The sequence below is a fragment of the Oncorhynchus masou genome, chromosome 16 (assembly GCF_036934945.1).
Source record: "Oncorhynchus masou masou isolate Uvic2021 chromosome 16, UVic_Omas_1.1, whole genome shotgun sequence".
Classification (NCBI taxonomy): Eukaryota; Metazoa; Chordata; class Actinopteri; order Salmoniformes; family Salmonidae; genus Oncorhynchus; species Oncorhynchus masou.
The window spans coordinates 20,664,265-20,684,394 of NC_088227.1; the positions used below are offsets into that span (position 1 = coordinate 20,664,265).

A 20,130-nucleotide genomic window follows, 5' to 3' on the forward strand; every position below is an offset into this window, starting at 1 on the left:
CCTCCGCCACGCTGACCCTCAACACAGGGGCCCCACAGGGGTGTGTGCTTAGTCCCCTTTCTGTACTCCCTGTTCAACCACGTACGACTCCAACACCATCGTCAAGTTTGCTGACGACCAGCGACAATGAGTCAGCCTACAGGGAGGAGGTCAGTGACCTGGCAGTGTGGTGCCAGAACAACAACCTCTCAATGTCAGTAAGACCAAGGAGTTGATCATGGACTACAGAAAACAGGGAGGAGAGCACACCCCCATCCACATTGACGGGGCAGCAGTGGAGTAGGTCGAGAACTTCAAGTTCCTCTGTGTCCAAATCATTAAAGACTAAAAATGGTCCGAACAAGTTTGGTATGGGCTCTCAAATCCTCCACTACTACCATTGAGAACATTTTGACTCGCTGCATCACTGCCTGGTATGGCAATAGCAATGCCCTTAATAGCATGGCCATACAGAGGGTGGTGTGGACAGAACAGGGATCGAACCCCAGGCTGTAGTGACACCGCCTTAGACCAATGCACCACTCAGGAGGCCTCATTTAACACACTTTAAATGGTTTAGATAGTTATCACAGTGTAAATAGCTATTTATAATTCAATACTACTCTTGCTCCCCAGACCAGGTGAAATTGAACTTGAATGAGAAATCAAATAGCCCACTGAATCTCTCGGCCAGTAAGTATTTTCTGTCTCTAAGATAGATGTGTCTTCTCTCTTCCAGAAGCAGGTTGATGTTTATTAGAATGAGTCTTGTTCTGGAGGCAGAACTGAGCAATTTCTGCTAGATGGGCTATATTGTAAAAATTATTGTGGTTAGGGTTAGGTTTCAAATCAGTTTAATGACTTTGTGGCTGCCGCTTTGCAGAGCTACCTAAAGAACAAGTTAAATTACGAAAAACACGCTAACCTGCCTTCCAGGATTTACAAAAAATTGCACAATAAACTGTTTTGTTTTCATGTAGCCTATAATTAATATTATATCTGAAATAACAAAGCAAAAACTTGGGCCAATTGAGACATCGATCGTGACTAACAAATGTCAGTCAATTACGATAGCTCCCAGTGTAATTTTGTAAATGCCGGATATCATGGTGCTTTCAAGACAACTAGGAACTCGGAAAAAAAACTTGGTCAAATTATGAAGTCATTGATCTTCAGGTCGGAAAGTTGGAGTTTGAGGAAAAGATGCCCGAGTTTCCGATTTAGAATTCCGAGGTCGATGACCTTTCAAAAAAAAAATCCCAGTCGTTTTTGCCGAGTGGCCAGTGGTTTTGAACGCAGCATGAGCTGGTACGAACGGAGACAGACCCACAGTCCCCTCCCAAATTAATCGTGGGGGACAATAACTGACATCCACATAGTGGCGCACTGAGGTTGTTTATTAGCCCCCATAAACGTCTCACTCAAAAATCCCGTTACTCCCCTTTTTTTGCAAGGGGTACTTGCTATCAAAAAATCGAGGGGGTGTGGCCTGGTATGTTCTGTACGTCTCCACGTAGTTGAGAAACGCTTTGCGTCAGTGTTGTAGCAGAGACGGGGATCCCAGCGGCACGTTGTCGCTGTATGAGACAACTGCAGTCTCGCAGTAGCGAAAACCATATACTTTTTTCCCCGTCTTTTCTTTCATTAGAATTTCGTAAACGGTGGCGCGATGCACTCGATCATGTAGGATAAATACTTTTTACATTTTAATTTTTCTTTTTTTTTATACTATACTGGATGTAACTACGAGCCTTTTTCATACCGCGGCGTTCCATTGATATTATTTTGTGGCATACTTAAGTGCGAACTTTCTGAAAACCATTGCAAGATAAGTCATCAGTTAAATAACTTATTTGAAGCCCTTGACGAAGACCCTGTTCTGTGACAGCACTGTGACTGAATCATGAGGTGAGTAATGATCTAAGTCTTGATTAAAAACATTGAAGCAACATGACGCGAACATTTTGTATTACATTCACACAGGTAACTTTTTGAGAGGCTATATGTCCAACAAACTTTCCAACCGGATGCGATCAAATGCATGTTATTCATTAGGTTATTTGGTCGTTTAAATATAGGAAAAATTGTATTCTATTCTGCATATACAGCAAATTGCAGTGCAGCAATGTCGATGTGGATCTTGTCTCGTTGTAAAATAGCAAGGCATGCAGTGCGCAATTGTATTATCAGTGGCTGCTACAGAGCTTACTGAAAAACACATTTGTTTTTTTATTTCAAACTGTGTCACACCTCCACACGCCTCCAGAAAGAAACATTTGCCCAGTATTTGCAATCAATACAGTAACGGGCAGGAGCAATAACCGCAAATTGGATGGTTAAACCGAGGCTAATTGACCAGTGTACTTTCAGTCAACATGAATGTCAATTTGATCATAGCAATTTCCCATGCATATTGTCAAAAAAGACCCGTGGAAATGTTGCTAGCGTTGTATTCTACGTGCAATGGGCTTTAATTCATTGTGGATTTTTTTTCGCTGGTTAGACATTTTGGGATTATTTACGACGATAATGAATATAATTGTTTTGATGTCACATTAATTCAAACATCCGTTTTTTTCGTTGATGTTGACAATTGCATAGGGGTATGACGGTTTATTACGCAGGGCTTGCGCACTAACTGACTTGTGCCTTAAAAAAATACATGTATTTGCATTGAACACATTTAATATCACACAATTCAAAACCTGTATTTAATATGTATGATGATTTCATTCTTAACGTTTTATTGGTCCTCTAAGGTCGTTCTTCCACCAATGTCACACTTGACTTGCTGATGATGACCACTGCACTTAGGTGTCCCATGTCGCTGCAGTGCAGGTGTGCAGTTTACTGTAACCCCCGGATGAAACAAACATCTCAGATTTGCATGTTATAGTATACAATATTTACTCTTCCTCTATTTAAAGGAGTTATGTTGCCGATACAGATGTTTATAAATATAACGGCTTTGTGACTGTTTGAAAAGGGCTCTCGTCGCGTTGCAGCGCACTCATCACATCGTAGTGGAGGGAGTTGTCTGTGGGCTAGGGAGAGTTCAGATGTCAAGGCTTGGTCCACAGGCAGAGGGTGAAACACTAGGGTGACCCCTAGTCAGATCCATTACTCAATATGGCGGGGGTGTGGGGCGGATGAGGCCCCTCGAGAGAAAGGCCTAAATGAGGCCAGCTGCTGGCATCTCTCCACTCGACCAAGCTTCATCTAACAATGACTCTGGCTGCTCCAAGGAAATCCAGCGCTGCTGCAATTCTCAAATATATATATATATATTTATCCATCTTGCTGATTGGTGATCACATTACTTATTGGAAATAGTAAATTACTAGGTTTCCATCCAATTGGTGACATATTGTCATGCGAATATTATACAATCTGCATAAAACAATATGCACATATTACCATCAAACTGGCTATTTGCGGATTAAAGATTTTGCATGATGACGTAGTGCACATAAAAAAATCATTTTTGAAGTTAACTTCCCATGTGCCGAATAAAAATAAAATAAAAGTTAAATGGGTTTCCATCACATTGTCAACTCTACTGATGGTTTTGTCACAACTGTTGCGTTATATAGCACGTGCGCTCTAACCAACAGCTCACAGATACAGTGCGAGTAGGCTACCTACATTAGATTATGGATAAGAGCGAGATTATTTTTATTTGTCAAACAGCAACCAAGCATCAATCGTCATGTCACTAGAATAAGACCCCCAATATTTATCGGAAAGCAGCATCAAACTCATCACCGTGCACTTTCACCCCGCTGTGAAGTTCATCACAATTGGTGTAATCTGTTGCCTAATAAACTGCATGGTTTCCCGGGTCATAGTGGGAGGACAACACAATATATCACCGCGTGACCCCAAGTTTACTTTGATATCACAGTTATATCAATATTTGAGCATAAAGGCGTTTCCACGGCCGTTTCTCGCATTATTCATTTTACAGACACAAAAAAATCCCACCATGTCGAACGAACAAATTCTCTGTTGACATTTATAAAATTGTTTCCGCATCCGCATGGAATGGTTGGATGGAGACCTTGTTAGTGATAGTAAATGGTGGGTGAAATTGAAGTTGTCCTTTCTGTTTTGATTCATTAGACAACAAAGATCAATGTCAAATGGGGGGCTAGGCTAATTGATGTGCCTGGTGGGTTTGTTCAACAGGTGTGAGGTGGTTGCTTGGGTTGACTGCTAGGCCAAGTTGCTGGCCTGACTGACTCATGACCATTTGTTCGGTGTGTGTGTCAGGACAGACAGACAGCATGGAAGTTGTCTTTCTCCATGTCAACTGATCAGTCACTATAAGCCCAAAGACCTGTCAACATAAGACACCTTTCCTATGTCAGTGGTGATTCCTGAACTGTCTGTTCCTTTAAAATTCCTCCCCCATGATGTTCTAAAATAGAGCCCCCAGTCAGTTATGCATCATGGGAAGTGACGTTGACGTTTTATCGCTCCTGGTTGACGGTGAAGCAGCAGGCTGTGATGTGTCACAGTCACATCCCCTGACAGCCTTTTCCTTTTGAGGAGCCTGTGACATTTACACGGATCCTGAGGAATAACAGCTGTGGAAATGCTGCTGCTATTTTTTGTATACATTTCTTCTTCAGGTTTTCCTGATAAATGCCACAATTGTATTCAGCCTCTGGATTCTGAACGGACTGGAGTAACCCTCCGAATAAAAAAATCATTTAGTCCAAGTTTGTCTTGAGCCGAGCGACGCAAGTGGCTCATCAGACAGCAGTCAATAGGGATGAAGTGTGTGTATGTGTGTGTGTGTGTGTGTGTGTCCACAGTCAGCCGTGAGTGAGCGGAAAACCCGGGCTTAATACCAGATAGTGTTACCATGCAGTAATAATTGGACGTAATTTGTCTGTTTCATTTGCTAGGGGACTGTCATAAAACGGTGGCATGAGTCTTCGGAGTAGGATGTGAGGAAGAAGTTATGGTTCTCCAATGATTTATTTTGTCAGTTTTCTCCGATTCTATCATCCACCCGACCCTCCACCCTCTGATCTCTGCTTTTCTCATCCCCCTCTACCTCCAGCTCTCTATCTGACAGTCCATCCCTTATCGCTCAAATTTCTCTCCTCTGTTCACAGATAAACTGCAAACCAACCTTTCTGTAAGCATTTTTTTTGGGGGGGGGCCTCTATCTGATGTCATTGCAGAGGAGTTTCATCTTTCACTCTGTGCACTTCACTCATCTCTGAGTGATTGTTCGTCCAAGCAAAGTGGACCCAGGAGAGAACTAATCACCACAGTGTTTCATCTTCCAGGATTAGGGCTGATTTACAGGAGACTAGAGATTTTGTGCTCAAATATGGTTTACGTAATGTTTAATCCACTGACTGCGTTAAAACATTTTCGGCTGGTGTGTTTCCCCTCCTACCTGTTGTGTGTGAATCGAAGTTTAACTGGGTGTAAGTAAGCTGCTCTGTCTTTGTGTGTGTGCATGTGTGTACACATTTTACTATACTTGTGAGTACCAGAAGTCCTCACAAGAATACTAAACCAACTAAAATTCAGAGAAATGAGGACATTTCGTCATCATGAAGTGCTTTGAGAGACTAGTCAAGGACCATATCACCTCCACCCCACCTGACACCCTAGACCAGGGGTGTCAAAGTCAAATGGACGGAGGGCCAAATAAAAAATTTAGCTACAAGCCGAGGGCCGGACTGTTCGAATGTTCATTGAAAAATTTTTAAATGACGCATATAGTCTAGTGAACCTAATTGAACCTACTGAAAACCTAACAAATATATTCCAATATGATCAGATAAATAAAGCAATATTTTCTTATGGCTCTGTCAGTAATCTTTAATTTTCAACAGACACAAAAGACAAATTTCCTTTATATAAAAATCCCCATAACATGAACATTAAATGAAAGAAACCGGTATTCAAGGCACCATCAGTAGCCTATATTTTCTATTTTAGCAAAAGTGGGCTAAATTTACTTCAAAGAAAAAAACAATAATAGCAATTTTCTATCATCCACTCAACTGAAATATTTTTAAAATATAATTGGATTGAAATACAATAAAATAAAGTGCAAAAATCTATTAATCAAAAACAACACTTTGTTTAAGGAGAAGTAACATGCAGTGAAAACAAATATTAAACTTTAACTTTTAAACTTGAACTGAGTAAAAACTCTAAATATGTGATTGCACAGTAATGTTCACTTGCCAAGGAATATGCAATGAAATCTTTTCCCTTTTTCACAAGCTGCTCTTTTAGATTGATGGACAACTGGTCTACTCTCTCGGCAATGGTGTTTCTGCTCAGACTCACATTTAAAAAGAGTTGCCTTTTTTCTGGGCAAACTTCGTCACAAACTTTAATCATGCAGTTTTTGATGAAATCCCCCTCCGTAAATGGCCGGGCTGATTTAGCGATCTCTTCTGCCAAAATAAAACTGGCCTTGACAGCAGCCTGGCCTTGTGATTTGGCTTTTTTGAACAGAGCCTGTCGAGATTTGAGGCCTCGTTTTAATTCCTCTGCCTTTTGTAGCCTTTGTTCCATGTCCATATTCTTGTTTTTGTCCGCGTGTTTCGTTTCATAATGTCGTCTCAGATTATACTCTTTCAGTACCGCCACACTTTCTCCACACAGAAGACACACAGGTTTTCCAGCTACCTCCGTGAACATATACTCCGACTCCCACCTTGTTTGAAACCCCGGTTCTCAGTGTCCACCTTCCGTTTTGCCATTTTTGATGGGTGTCTGAAAGTTAATTTTACTGTGATGCTGACGACTGCTGTGCCAATAAATATTGAAATGAAGCAGCCTACTGCTCGGTGCGTCACCGTTGCATTGTGGGAAATGTAGTATTGGTGCGTGTAAAAGATCTGCGGGCTGCCGGCTTGCTGCGGTCTGCGGGCCGGTTCTAATAATAAATCAAGATCATCCCAGGGGCCGTAAAAAACCTTCTCGCGGGCCGGATGTGGCCCGCGGGCCTTGACTCTGACATATGTGCCCTAGACCCACTCCAATTTGCTTACCGCTCAAATAGGTCCACAGACGATGCAATCTCAACCACACTGCACACTGCCCTAACCCATCTGGACAAGAGGAATACCTATGTGAGAATGCTGTTCATCTCTCTCTGAGCTCTCTCTCTCTGAGCTCTCTCTCTCTGAGCTCACTCTCTCTCTGAGCTCACTCTCACTCCCTTTCTGAACTCGCTCGCTCTCTCTCTCTCTGAGCTCACTCTCTCTCTGAGCTCACTCTCTCTCTGAGCTCACTCTCTCTCTGAGCTCACTCTCTCTCTGAGCTCACTCTCTCTCTCTGAGCCTACTCTCTCTCTGAGCTCTCTCTCTCTCTCTGAGCTCTCTCTCTCTCTGAGCTCTCTCTCTCTGAGCTCTCTTTCTCTCTGAGCTCGCTCGCTCTCTCTGAGCTCTCTCTCTCTCTGAGCTCACTCTCTCTCTGAGCTCACTCTCTCTCTGAGCTCACTCTCTCTCTGAGCTCACTCTCACTCCCTTTCTGAACTCGCTCGCTCTCTCTCTCTCTGAGCTCTCTCTCTCTCTGAGCTCACTCTCTGAGCTCACTCTCTCTCTGAGCTCACTCTCTCTCTGAGCTCACTCTCTCTCTGAGCTCACTCTCTCTGAGTTCACTCTCTCTGAGCACACTCTCTCTCTGAGCTCGCTCGCTCTCTCTGAGCTCTCTCTCTCTCTCTGAGCTCTCTCTCTCTCTCTCTCTCTGAGCTCGCCCTCTCTCTCTGAGCTCGCTCGCTCTCTCTCTGAGCTCTCTCTCTGAGCTCGCTCGCTCTGTCTGAGATCTCTCTCTCTCTTTCTGAGCTCGCCCTCTCTCTCTGAGCTCGCTCGCTCTCTCTCTCTCTGAGCTCGCTCGCTCTCTCTCTCTCTCTCTCTGAGATCGCTCGCTCTCTCTCTCTACGCTCACTCTGTCTCTATCTCAGCTCACTCTCTCGCTCTTTCTCTCTCTCTGAGCTCGCTCGCTCTCTCTCTCTCTGAGCTCGCTCGCTCGCTCTCTCTCTCTCTGAGCTCGCTCTCTCTCTCTGAGCTCGCTCTCTCTCTCTGAGCTCGCTCTCTCTCTATCTGAGCTCGCTCTCTCTCTCTATCTGAGCTCGCTCTCTCTCTCTGAGCTCGCTCTCTCCCTCTGAGCTCGCTCTCTCCCTCTGAGCTCGCTCGCTCTCTCTCTCTGAGCTCGCTCTCTCTCTCTGAGCTCGCTCTCTCTCTCTGAGCTCGCTCTCTCTCTCTCTGAACGCGCTCTCTCTCTCTCTGAGCTCACTCTCTCTCTGAGCTCACTCTCTCTCTGAGCTCACTCTCTCTCTGAGCTCTCTCTCTCTCTCTGAGCTCTCTCTCTCTGAGCTCTCTTTCTCTCTGAGCTCTCTTTCTCTCTGAGCTCGCTCGCTCTCTCTGAGCTCACTCTCTCTCTTTCTCTCTTTCTGAGCTCGTCCTCTCTCTCTGAGCTCGCCCTCTCTCTCTGAGCTCGCTCGCTCTCTCTCTCTCTGGCTCGCTCTCTCTCTCTGAGCTCGCCCTCTCTCTCTGAGCTTGCTCGCTCTCTCTCTCACTCTCTCTCTCTCTCTTTCTGAATTCGCTCGCTCTCTCTCTCTGAGCTCACTCTCTCTCTGAGCTCTCTCTCTCTCTGAGCTCTCTCTCTCTGAGCTCTCTCTCTGAGCTCTCGCTCTCTCTGAGCTCTCGCTCTCTCTCTCTATCTCTTTCCGAGCTCGCCCTCTCCCTCTTCGCTCGCTCGCTCTCTCTGAGCTCGCTCGCTCTCTCTCTCTTAGCTCGCTCGCTCTCTCTCTCTGAGCTCGCTCTCTCTCCCTCTCTCTGAGCTCGCTCTCTCTCTGAGCTCACTCGCTCTCTCTGAGATCTCTCTCTCTCTTTCTGAGCTCGCCCTCTCTCTCTGAGCTCGCTCGCTCTCTCTCTCTGGCTCGCTCGCTCTCTCTCTCTGGCTCGCTCGCTCTCTCTATCTGAGCTCGCTCTCTCTCTATCTGAGCTCGCTCTCTCTCTATCTGAGCTCGCTCTCTCTCTATCTGAGCTCGCTCTCTCTCTATCTCTATTCCCTCACGACGCCAGGACAGCGGAGTCAATCACCACCTTCCGGAGACACCTGAAACCCCACCTCTTTAAGGAATACCTAGGATAGGATAAAGTAATCCTTCTCACCCCCCTTAAATGATTTAGATGCACTATTGTAAAGTGGCTGTTCCACTGGATGTCATTAGGTGAATTCACCAATTTGTAAGTCGCTCTGGATAAGAGCGTCTGCCAAATGACTTAAATGTAAATGTAAAATGTAATCTGAGCTCGCTCTCTCTCTATCTGAGCTCGCTCTCTCTCTATCTGAGCTCGCTCTCTCTCTATCTGAGCTCGCTCTTTCTCTATCTGAGCTCGCTCTTTCTCTATCTGAGCTCGCTCTCTCTCTATCTGAGCTCGCTCTCTCTCTACCTGAGCTCGCTCTCTCTCTACCTGAGCTCGCTCTCTCTCTACCTGAGCTCGCTCGCTCTCTCTCTACCCGAGCTCGCTCGCTCTCTCTCTACCCGAGCTCGCTCGCTCTCTCTCTACCCGAGCTCGCTCGCTCTCTCTCTACCCGAGCTCGCTCGCTCTCTCTCTACCCGAGCTCGCTCGCTCTCTCTCTACCCGAGCTCGCTCGCTCTCTATCTGAGCTCGCTCGCTCTCTATCTGAGTTCGCTCGCTCTCTCTCTGAGTTCGCTTGCTCGCTCTCTCTCTGAGCTCGCTCGCTCTCTCTCTGAGCTCGCTCGCTCTCTCTCTGAGCTCGCTCACTCTCTCTGAGCTCGCTCTCTCTCTCTCTCTGAGCTCGCTCTCTCTCTCTCTCTCTGAGCTCGCTCGCTCTCTCTCTCTCTCTCTGAGCTCGCTCGCTCGCTCTCTCTCTCTCTGAGCTCGCTCGCTCGCTCTCTCTCTCTCTGGCTCGCTCGCTCTCTCTCTCTCTGGCTCTCTCTCTCTCTATCTGAGCTCGCTCTCTCTCTATCTGAGCTCGCTCTCTCTCTATCTGAGCTCGCTCTCTCTCTATCTGAGCTCGCTCTCTCTCTATCTGAGCTCGCTCTCTCTCTATCTGAGCTCGCTCTCTCTCTACCTGAGCTCGCTCTCTCTCTATCTGAGCTCGCTCTCTCTCTACCTGAGCTCGCTCTCTCTCTACCTGAGCTCGCTCTCTCTCTACCTGAGCTCGCTCTCTCTCTACCTGAGCTCGCTCTCTCTCTACCTGAGCTCGCTCTCTCTCTACCTGAGCTCGCTCTCTCTCTACCTGAGCTCGCTCTCTCTCTACCCGAGCTCGCTCTCTCTCTACCCGAGCTCGCTCGCTCTCTACCCGAGCTCGCTCGCTCTCTCTCTACTCGAGCTCGCTCGCTCTCTATCTGAGCTCGCTCGCTCTCTATCTGAGTTCGCTCGCTCTCTCTCTGAGTTCGCTCGCTCGCTCTCTCTCTGAGCTCGCTCGCTCTCTCTCTGAGCTCGCTCGCTCTCTCTCTCTGAGCTCGCTCGCTCTCTCTCTCTGAGCTCGCTCGCTCTCTCTCTCTCTCTCTGAGCTCGCTCGCTCTCTCTCTGAGCTCGCTCGCTCTCTCTCTGAGCTCGCTCGCTCGCTCTCTCTCTCTGGCTCGCTCGCTCTCTCTCTCTCTCTGGCTCGCTCTCTCTCTATCTGAGCTCGCTCTCTCTCTATCTGAGCTCGCTCTCTCTCTATCTGAGCTCGCTCTCTCTCTATCTGAGCTCGCTCTCTCTCTATCTGAGCTCGCTCTCTCTCTATCTGAGCTCGCTCTCTCTCTATCTGAGCTCGCTCTCTCTCTATCTGAGCTCGCTCTCTCTCTACCCGAGCTCGCTCTCTCTCTACCCGAGCTCGCTCTCTCTCTACCCGAGCTCGCTCTCTCTCTACCCGAGCTCGCTCTCTCTCTACCCGAGCTCGCTCTCTCTCTACCCGAGCTCGCTCTCTCTCTACCCGAGCTCGCTCTCTCTCTACCCGAGCTCGCTCGCTCGCTCGCTCTCTCTCTACCCGAGCTCGCTCGCTCGCTCGCTCTCTCTCTACCCGAGCTCGCTCGCTCGCTCTCTCTCTACCCGAGCTCGCTCGCTCTCTATCTGAGCTCGCTCGCTCTCTATCTGAGCTCGCTCGCTCTCTATCTGAGCTCGCTCGCTCTCTATCTGAGCTCGCTCGCTCTCTATCTGAGCTCGCTCGCTCTCTCTCTGAGCTCGCTCGCTCTCTCTCTGAGCTCGCTCGCTCTCTCTCTCTCTGAGCTCGCTCGCTCTCTCTCTCTGAGCTCACTCGCCCGATCTCTGATCTCTTTCTGAGCTTTCTCGCTCGCTCTCTCTGAGCACACTTGCTCTCTCTTTCTCTCTCGCTCTCTCTGAGCTCGCTCACTCTCTCTGAGCTCGCTCGCTCTCTCTGAGCTCGCTTGCTCTCTCTCTCTCTCTGAGCTCGCTCTCTCTCTCTCTCTGAGCTCGCTCTCTCTCTGAGCTCGCTCTATCTGAGCTCGCTCTCTCTCTCTCTCTGAGCTCGCTATCTCTCTCTCTGAGCTCGCTCTCTCTCTCTCTGAGCTCGCTTGCTCTCTCTCTCTCTCTCTGAGCTCGCTCTCTCTCTCTCTCTCTCTGAGCTCGCTCGCTCTCTCTGAGCTCGCTCTCTCTCTCTGAGCTCGCTCTCTCTCTCTGAGCTCGCTCTCTCTCTCTGAGCTCGCTCTCTCTCTCTGAGCTCGCTCTCTCTCTCTGAGCTCGCTCTCTCTCTCTGAGCTCGCTCTCTCTCTCTGAGCTCTCTCTCTCTCTCTGAGCTTTCTCTCTCTCTCTGAGCTCTCTCTCTGAGCTCTCGCTCTCTCTCTCTGAGCTCTCTCTCTCTCTCTCTGAGCTCTCTCTCTCTCTCTCTCTGAGCTCTCTCTCTCTCTCTGAGCTCTCTCTCTCTCTCTCTGAGCTCTCTCTCTCTCTCTGAGCTCGCTCGCTCTCTCTTTCTCTCTCTCTGAGCTCGCTTGCTCTCTCTCTCTCTGAGCACCCTCGCTCTCTCTCCCTGAGCTCCCTCGCGCTCTCTCTCTCTGAGCTCCCTTGCTCGCTCTCTCTTGGCTCGCTCTCTCTTGGCTCGCTCTCTCTCTCTCTGGGCTCGCTCTCTCTCAGCTTGCTCTCTCTCTCTGAGCTCGCTCACTCTTTCTCAGCTCGCTCGTTCTCTCTCTCTCTCTGAGCTCGCTCGCTCTCTCTCTCTCTCTGAGCTTGCTCGCTCTCTCTCTCTCTCTGAGCTCGCTCTCTCTCAGCTTGCTCTCTCTCTCTGAGCTCGCTCACTCTTTCTCAGCTCGCTCGTTCTCTCTCTCTCTCTGAGCTCGCTCGCTCTCTCTCTCTCTCTGAGCTCGCTCACTCTCTCTCTCAGCTCGCTCGCTGTCACTCTCTACTATATTTATTGAATATTATATGAGTCCACAAAATTAAAATGGCCAATTTTGGAAGCGGCCAATTTTGGAAGCAACCGATTAACTACATTTCACAGACATCCAATTATATTTCAGCCAAATAATGTTTCAGGAATGCTAATATTGTCAGTGTTCAAACTACAGAAACGATTTCAGAGCAATCTGAGATGGTGGGTGTCATGACTTGCTGAAATTACATGGAATGACCCCCCGTCAGTTGACTCTTAATCATGTGACCCTTCGCTCTGTCCAAATGCACCTCGGGCTAGAATCACTGCAGTACCCATGCGTCTAGAGCTGTGCACTCTGCTACAATTTTCTGTGTGTTATTGTGCTTGTGTGTGCATCTGTGTTAGCAAACCCGTTGCATAACTCTGCATAATATTCTGGGTTCTGGGTGCTTGGACATGTGTCTGTGTCTTTTCTCCCTTTTTCAGTTGAAGCTCATTTAGGAGAGACTCATCAGCAGCACAGCATCGAGACTTGCCTGCTGCACGGCCCTGCCACTACACATGGAGACATTTAAAACGTTAAAGTTGTCATTTGTGAGGAGCTTAGGGCCAGTATGGGAAGGGGGTGGATGTATCTGTGCTTGTATGGAGGAGGACACGGATGAATATACAGACCCGGAACACATTGGAAACAGTATTATTGAAGCCTCCTCTATCTTCGCTCACAGTGCCTTCAGAATGTATTCACACCCCTTGACTTTTTACAGCCTGGATTTAAAATGGATTACATTTAGATTTAGATTTTGTCACTGGCCTACACACAATACCCCATAATGTCAAAGTGGAACTATGTTTTTCAAAAATGTAACACATTAATTAAACATGAAAAGCTGAAATGTCTTTAGGCAATAAGTATTCATGACAAGCCTAAATAAGTTTCGTAGTAAACATTTGTTTAACACGTTGCATGGACTTTGTGTGCAATAATAGTGTTTAACATGATTTTTGAATGACTACCTCATCTCTGTACCCCAAACATCTCGAGGTACATACCAGGGAGGTAATCCAGATATTCCAATACCTCACAAAGAAGAGCACCTTTTGGTTAAAAAAAAGACAGTGAATATCCCTTTTTGCAATTAAAGTGGATGGTGTATCAATACAGTCACTACAAAGATACAGGCATCCTTCCTAACTCAGTTGCCAGAGAGGAAGGAAACCGCTCAAGGATTTCACCATGAGGCCAATGATGACTTTAAAACAGTTAGAATTTAATGGCTGTGATAGAAAACTGAAGATGGATCAACATTGCAGTTTAATCCACAATACTTACCTAATTGACAGAGTGAAAAGAAAGCCTTAAATCTACTTAAATCTATGGCAAGACTTGAAGATGTTTGTCTAGCAATGATCAACAACCAATTTGACAGAGCTTGAAGAAAGTTTAATCGAGTAATGGGCAAATGTTGCACAATCCAGGTGTGGAAAGCTCTTAGAGACTTACCCAGAAAGACTCAGGGGTGTGAATACTTTTGTAAATGAGACATTTCTGTATTCATTCTCAATAAATTTGCAAGAATGTCTGAACATGTTTTCACTATGTCATTATGGGGGTATTTGATTGATTAGGATCCCCGTTAGCCGACGCCAACGGCGACAGCTAGTCTTACTTGGGTCCGACACTACAGACAAAATACTTTGTAATTTACATACACTACATGTTAATGTTTTTAAATGTACAGTGCCTTCGGAAAGTATTCAGTCCACTTGACTTTCACATTTTGTTATGTTACAGCCTTATTCTAAAATGAAAAAAATAATAATATATATATCCTCAGCAATCTATACACAATACCCCATAACGACAAAGCAAAAACAGGTTTTTAGACATTTTTGCAAATGTATTCAAAATAAAAAACCGATACCTTATTTACATAAGTATTCAGACCCTTTGCTATGAGACTCAATTGAGCTCAGGCGCATCCTGTTTCTATTTATCGTCCTTGATGTTTCTACAAGTTCATTGGAGTCCACCTGTGGTAAATTAAATTGATTAGACATGATTTGGAAAGGCACACACCTGTCTACATAAGGTCCCACAGTGTATGAGCAAAAACCAAGCCATGAGGTTGAAGGAATTGTCTGTAGAGCTCCGAGATGGGATTGTGTTGAGGCACAGATCTGGGGAAGGGGACCAACACATATCTTTCAGCATTGATGGTCCCCGAGAAGCACAGTGGCCTCCATCATTCTTAAATGGAAGAAGTTTGGAACCACCAAGACTCTTCCTAGAGCTGGGACAAGGGCCTTGGTCAGGGAGGTGACCAAGAACCTGATGGTCACTCTGACAGAGCTCCAGAGTTCCTCTGTGGAGATGTGGGAACCTTCCAGAAGGACAACCATCTTTGCAGTGCTCCACCAATCAGGTCTTGATGGTAGAGTGGCCAGACGGAAGCCACTCCTCAGTAAAAGGCACATGACAGCCTGCTTGGAGTTTGCCAAAAGGTACCTAAAGACTCTCAGACCATGAGAAACAAGATTTTCTGGTCTGATGAAACCAAGATTTAACTCTTTGGCCTGAATGCCAAGCGTCACATCAGGAGGAAACCTGGCACCACCCCTACGGTTAAGCGTGGTGGTGGCAGCATCATGCTGTGGGGATGTTTTTCAGCGGCAGGGACTGGGAAGATCGAGGCAAAGATGAACAGAGCAAAGTACAGAGATCCTTTATGAAAACAAGTTTCTAAATGTCCTTGAGTGTCCCAGCATGACCGGACATCTCTGGAGAGACCTGAAAATAGCTGTGCAGCAACGCTCCCCATCCAACCTGACAGAGCTTGAGAGGATCTGCAGAGAAGAATGGGAGAAACTCCCCAAATACAGGTGTGCCAAGATTGTAGCGTCATACCCAAGAAGACTTGATGCTGCCAAAAGTGCTTCAACAAAGTACTGAGTAAAGGATCTGAATATATATGTAAATGTGATATATCAGATTTATTTTATAAATCAGCAAAAATGTCTAAACTTGTTTTTGCTTTGTCATTATGGGGTATTATGTGTAGATTGAATCAATTTTAGAATAAGGCTGTAACCTAAAAAAATGTGGAAAAAGTCAAGGGGTCTGAATACTTTCTGAAGGCACTATGTGTGTATGTGTGCAATAACAGTTACACATGTCAGTACATACACACAACAAGTAGGTCACATGGGGGAGAGGCATGGTAAGGTGTTGCTTTATTTGTAGTTTTAAACCAGGTTTGCTGTTCTCTTGCGCTATAGAAGATAGAAGGCACTCATGGCTCTGTATAATACTGTATGTTTCCTTGAATTGGTTCTGGACCTGGGGACTGTGAAAAGACCCCTGGTGGCATGTCTGGTGGGGTAAATGTGTGTCAGTTCTGGGTGTAAGTTGACTATGCAAACAATTTGGAATTTTCAACACATTGTTTCTTATAAAAACAAAAAGTGACACATTGTCTCTCCTCAACGCTTAGCCAAAAGAGACTGGCATGCATAGTATTTATACCAGCCCTCTGATTACAATGAAGAGCAAGACGTTCCGCTCTGTTCTGGACCAGCTGCAGCTTAACTAGGTCCTTTGCAGCACTTGACCAAATGACTGGACAATAATCAAGATAAGATAAAACTAGAGCCTGCAGGACATTTATTCCCAGATTCAGCTGTCTGGCCATAGAGAGGCTTTTTATTCTCTATTTTGGTTAGGCAAGGGTGTGATTAGGGTGGGCATTCTATGTCCTTTTTTTCTATGTTTTGTATTTCTATGTCTTGGCTTGGTATGGTTCTCAATCGGGGACAGCTGTCTATCGTTGTCTCTGATTGAGAACCATACTTAGGTACCCTTTTCCCCCCACCTGTTTTGTGGGAAGTTAACTTTGTAGTTGTCCAGGACACAAGCTTCACGGTTGGATTTTTGTTCTTCGTTTTGTCTGCGTCATTTTAAAATAAAGTTCAAATGTACGCTTACCATGCTGCACCTTGGTCCAGTCCTTCAGCCAGCCGTGACAATGCTCTTTTTTTTGAGAGATGTTCAGGACCAGTTTATTACTTGCCACCCATTCCTAAACAGACTGCCACTCTATGGTGTGTCGATGGGTGAGAAAACACATCCGTTTAATCCATTTTGAATTCAGGCTGTAATGCAACAAAATGTGCAAATAGTCAAAGAGGTGTGAATACTTTCTGAAGGCTCTATATGTCTTCATGAATTGTCAGTGTGGTGGCCAACATAAAAAAAAATGGTCATGCCTATAGGAACATTTGTGTTAACTATGGAGTGAGCAGGGTGCGTTGATCGACACGCACAGAGACAGACCAGCAGTTTAGCTCAGGTACTTAATGCAGCCTTGATTGACCTCCTATGCGCGTGTGCAGTCTTCCATGCTGAGCGCATTGAATAGTTCATGCAGAACGTTTTGCCGGGGGCACCGGCAGGACGCTCCCGCCAGAGTTGAACCTGTCCTCTATGTGCGGAGAACGCTTTCTAATGATCCATTATCAAAACTAAACACGCATCAGGCCCCTATTGTGGAGAGAGAGTTTGTTGTTGGCGAATGTGTTGTGGTTAAATAACACTTGCTTTAGCCTAGCTGAACTACGTCATAATATGAACTTACAGTCTGATTGTTTCGAGACTTTTAGCTAACACTTCCATAGATGTTGTTTCAGAGCTGGAGCAGTCGTTATCACTGACTACTGTAGCTTTGAACAGAGCCACTCGGCCCGAGTCTGACTGAAACAAACGCGCACACTTCACCTGACCTTTTGTACAGCTGGGGATCTCATTATCCACACTGCACCTCCCGTCCCTCTGCCAGTGTCTGTTTAAATGTGACAAGATGTTTCAGTCCTTTGGCCAAGGATATGTGATTAAGTCCTTGCTCTGCTAAGAGGCTCTGTGTCAGTGTGAGATCTGACACTAGCTTTTATTCCCCTACGATTATTTTTCAGCAGCTGTGGCAGTTGGTGGTGGTGGGAAGGGGGGGGGTTCTGTTTGATATTAAGAACACAGAATTTTTCCATGGCAAAATGCGTAGAACTGCAGGAAATGAGCATTCATTCTGCAGTATTTTCCTTTGACTCCATGGAAAAATGTATAGAATTGCAGTAACCCAGCTGTCCCAGTGAGCCAAGAGAATAGAGCGGGATGGAGAGAGCCATGTGACGCTCCACAGGGAACCCCTAATCGCCACCGGGTCAGGATAATCAAAGTGCCTACTAACACACTGCCATACGACACTACTGCTGCTCAACATGCAGGACGTGAAAGTTATTTGGGTCCAATGCAATGTTGTCATTGTATGATTTTAGCATTTTGTTTTACCAGTATTGTATTATCATTTGATCGTCATTCTGATATCAGTTCAGCCTTTTCTATATCCAGTAAAAAACAATCTATTCTTCCAGTTGGGTTGAAGTGACTAAATATCCAGCATATAACTTCCCTGAATGAATGGTCAATACCGTTGTCACAAAGCTGAATGAGAGGCTCTGCGCAACAGGGGTGTGTCAGTGAAAGTGTGTGACACACGACCTTCTACTAGCCCACAGCAGCTGACAGCAGATTCTCGACCCTTTTAGCCTCTGACCTTCTAAATCGCTCATGAGGACAAGATGCTGTTCTGGCTGTTGCCATTGTATGATTCAGTTTTCTGGGGAAAAACCTGTCCGAATGTTGAAGAACGGATAGAAATTGTCTGTCACGATCAAGATCTTATTGAGTAAAGGCATTCCATTCATACTCAACCCTTTTTTCCCTGGTATGTATAACATATTACCCACGAGGCATTGCTTTAAATAGCCAATGTTGGTTCTGTGTAATGTTACTTTGGCAGGTGCAGATCACTGTGTATAGGGCAGTTCAACACCAGCATAGCACAAATATTTTCTGTCTATCTTTGATTTTTCTGGCAATTCTCACACACTTCATTGGGAGGAAGGATGTTTGACATGCTTTTTACATTTTGTATCATTTTTTGGTTAAGAAAATCATTAGTAAAGTGTCCACTTTAGGCCCTTTTTAGACCTATACATGTCTCCTGTAAGACCCTATGACCTGCGAACTGTACTTGATACAGACAACCATACTCCTTATCTTGTGCTCTAACCTAATAGAGTATGTCTAGATTCTGAAATACAAATTCACGTTTAATTTATTCACCATTACAAATATCTCAAAAGTACTCTTTGATTTTGTTCATTTTTTTCCATTTGGAACAATATACTCGACAAGTACATCACATTTCCAGAGTGGGCTCTCTGCTATTTCTGAAGTTCTGATCCATTTTATGAGCACCGCCATTACAGTGAATGGTACATGGATTTAAGGGAACTCTGCTGGTGGTTTGTTGAATGTGCAACCCTAAAATAGGACTGTGATTGGTTAATGACCACTAATGTCAATTTCTACATAAAATAGGTCGTATCATGAAAAGTACTTGAGATCCACTCTGGAAATTTGACGTGTTTGAAGAGTATATTGTTCCAAACAATATGTATAAAAATAAGCAAAATCTAAAATAGTATTTTTGAGATTATTGTTAAAGTTGAATAAATTAATGTGAAATTGTATTTCAGAATCTAGACATTCTCCATATTTTAGAGCACACTATAAGGAGTATAATGACACCAAGATGTTGTCTGTATCATGTACGGTTCACAGATCATAGGAGTTGCTTCCTATAAGACCTCATCCCCATATTGTTATTTATTTCTTGTGCTTCTTTGCACCCCAGTATCTCTACTTTCACATTCATCTTCTGCACATCTATCACTCCAGTGTTTAATTGCTATATTGTAATTACTTCGCCACCATGGCCTATTTATTGCCTTACCTCCCTAATCTTACCTCATTTGCACACACCTGTATATAGAGTTTTTTCCTATTGTGTTATTGACTGTTTGTTTATTCCATGTGTAACTCTGTGTTGTTGTTTGTGTTGCACTGCTTTGCTTTATCTTGGCCAGGTCGCAGTTGTAAATGAGAACTTGTTCTCAACTTACCTACCTGGTTAAATAAAGGTGAAATAAAAATAAATAAAATAATGTCTAGGCCTGAAAAGTGCTTAAAATGTCTGCTTTCATCATGATTTGTGATATGAATGTCAAACATTCTTCCTCCAAATGAAGTTTCTATGTGAGAAATGCCAGAAAAATCGGAGATAGGGGAAACATTTTCTGCCTATGCTAGCATGGAATCGCCGTAGAGCAGTGGTTCTGTAACTTTTTATAGTCCCGTACCCCTTCAAACATTCAACCTCCAGCTGCGTACCCCCTCTAGCACCAGGGTTAGCTGTACCCCCTCTAGCACCAGGGCGCACTCTCAAATGTTGCTTTTTGCCATCATTGTAAGCCTGCCACACACACACTATACGATACATTTATTAAACATAAGAATGAGTTTTTGTCACAACCCAACTCGTGGGACGTGACAAAGAGCTCTTATTGGACCAGGGCACAAATAATATAATGATCAATCATTTTGCTCTTTATTTAGCCATCTTGCATATAAAACTTTATTAGTTCATCAAAAATTGTGAGTAACTCACCACAGGTTAATGAGAAGGGTGTGCTTGAAAGGATGCACATAACTCTGCAATGTTGGGTTGTATTGGAGAGAGTCTGTCTTAAATCATTTTCCACAAACAGTCTGTGCCTGTATTTAGTTGTCATGCTAGTGAGGGCCGAGAATACACTCTCACATAGGTACGTGGTTGCAAAGGGCATCAGTGTCTTAACAGCGCGATTTGCCAAGGCAGGATACTCTGAGCGAAGCCCAAGCCAGAAATCTGGCAGTAGCTTCTG

At 45.2% G+C, this 20,130-nt stretch overlaps 1 protein-coding gene across 2 annotated transcripts in view; it reads left to right on the forward strand.

Moving 5' to 3' along the window:
- The first annotated feature begins 1,535 nt into the window (after positions 1-1,535).
- The window catches only part of LOC135557643 (protein enabled homolog), a 145,675-nt gene continuing 127,080 nt past the window's right edge, over positions 1,536-20,130 (forward strand). For both annotated transcript variants that reach the window (XM_064991115.1, XM_064991117.1), the window contains exon 1: positions 1,536-1,887. In XM_064991115.1, coding sequence (XP_064847187.1) covers positions 1,883-1,887 — 5 coding nt within the window. In that variant the 5' untranslated portion in view covers positions 1,536-1,882. The remainder of the gene's footprint in view (positions 1,888-20,130) is intronic.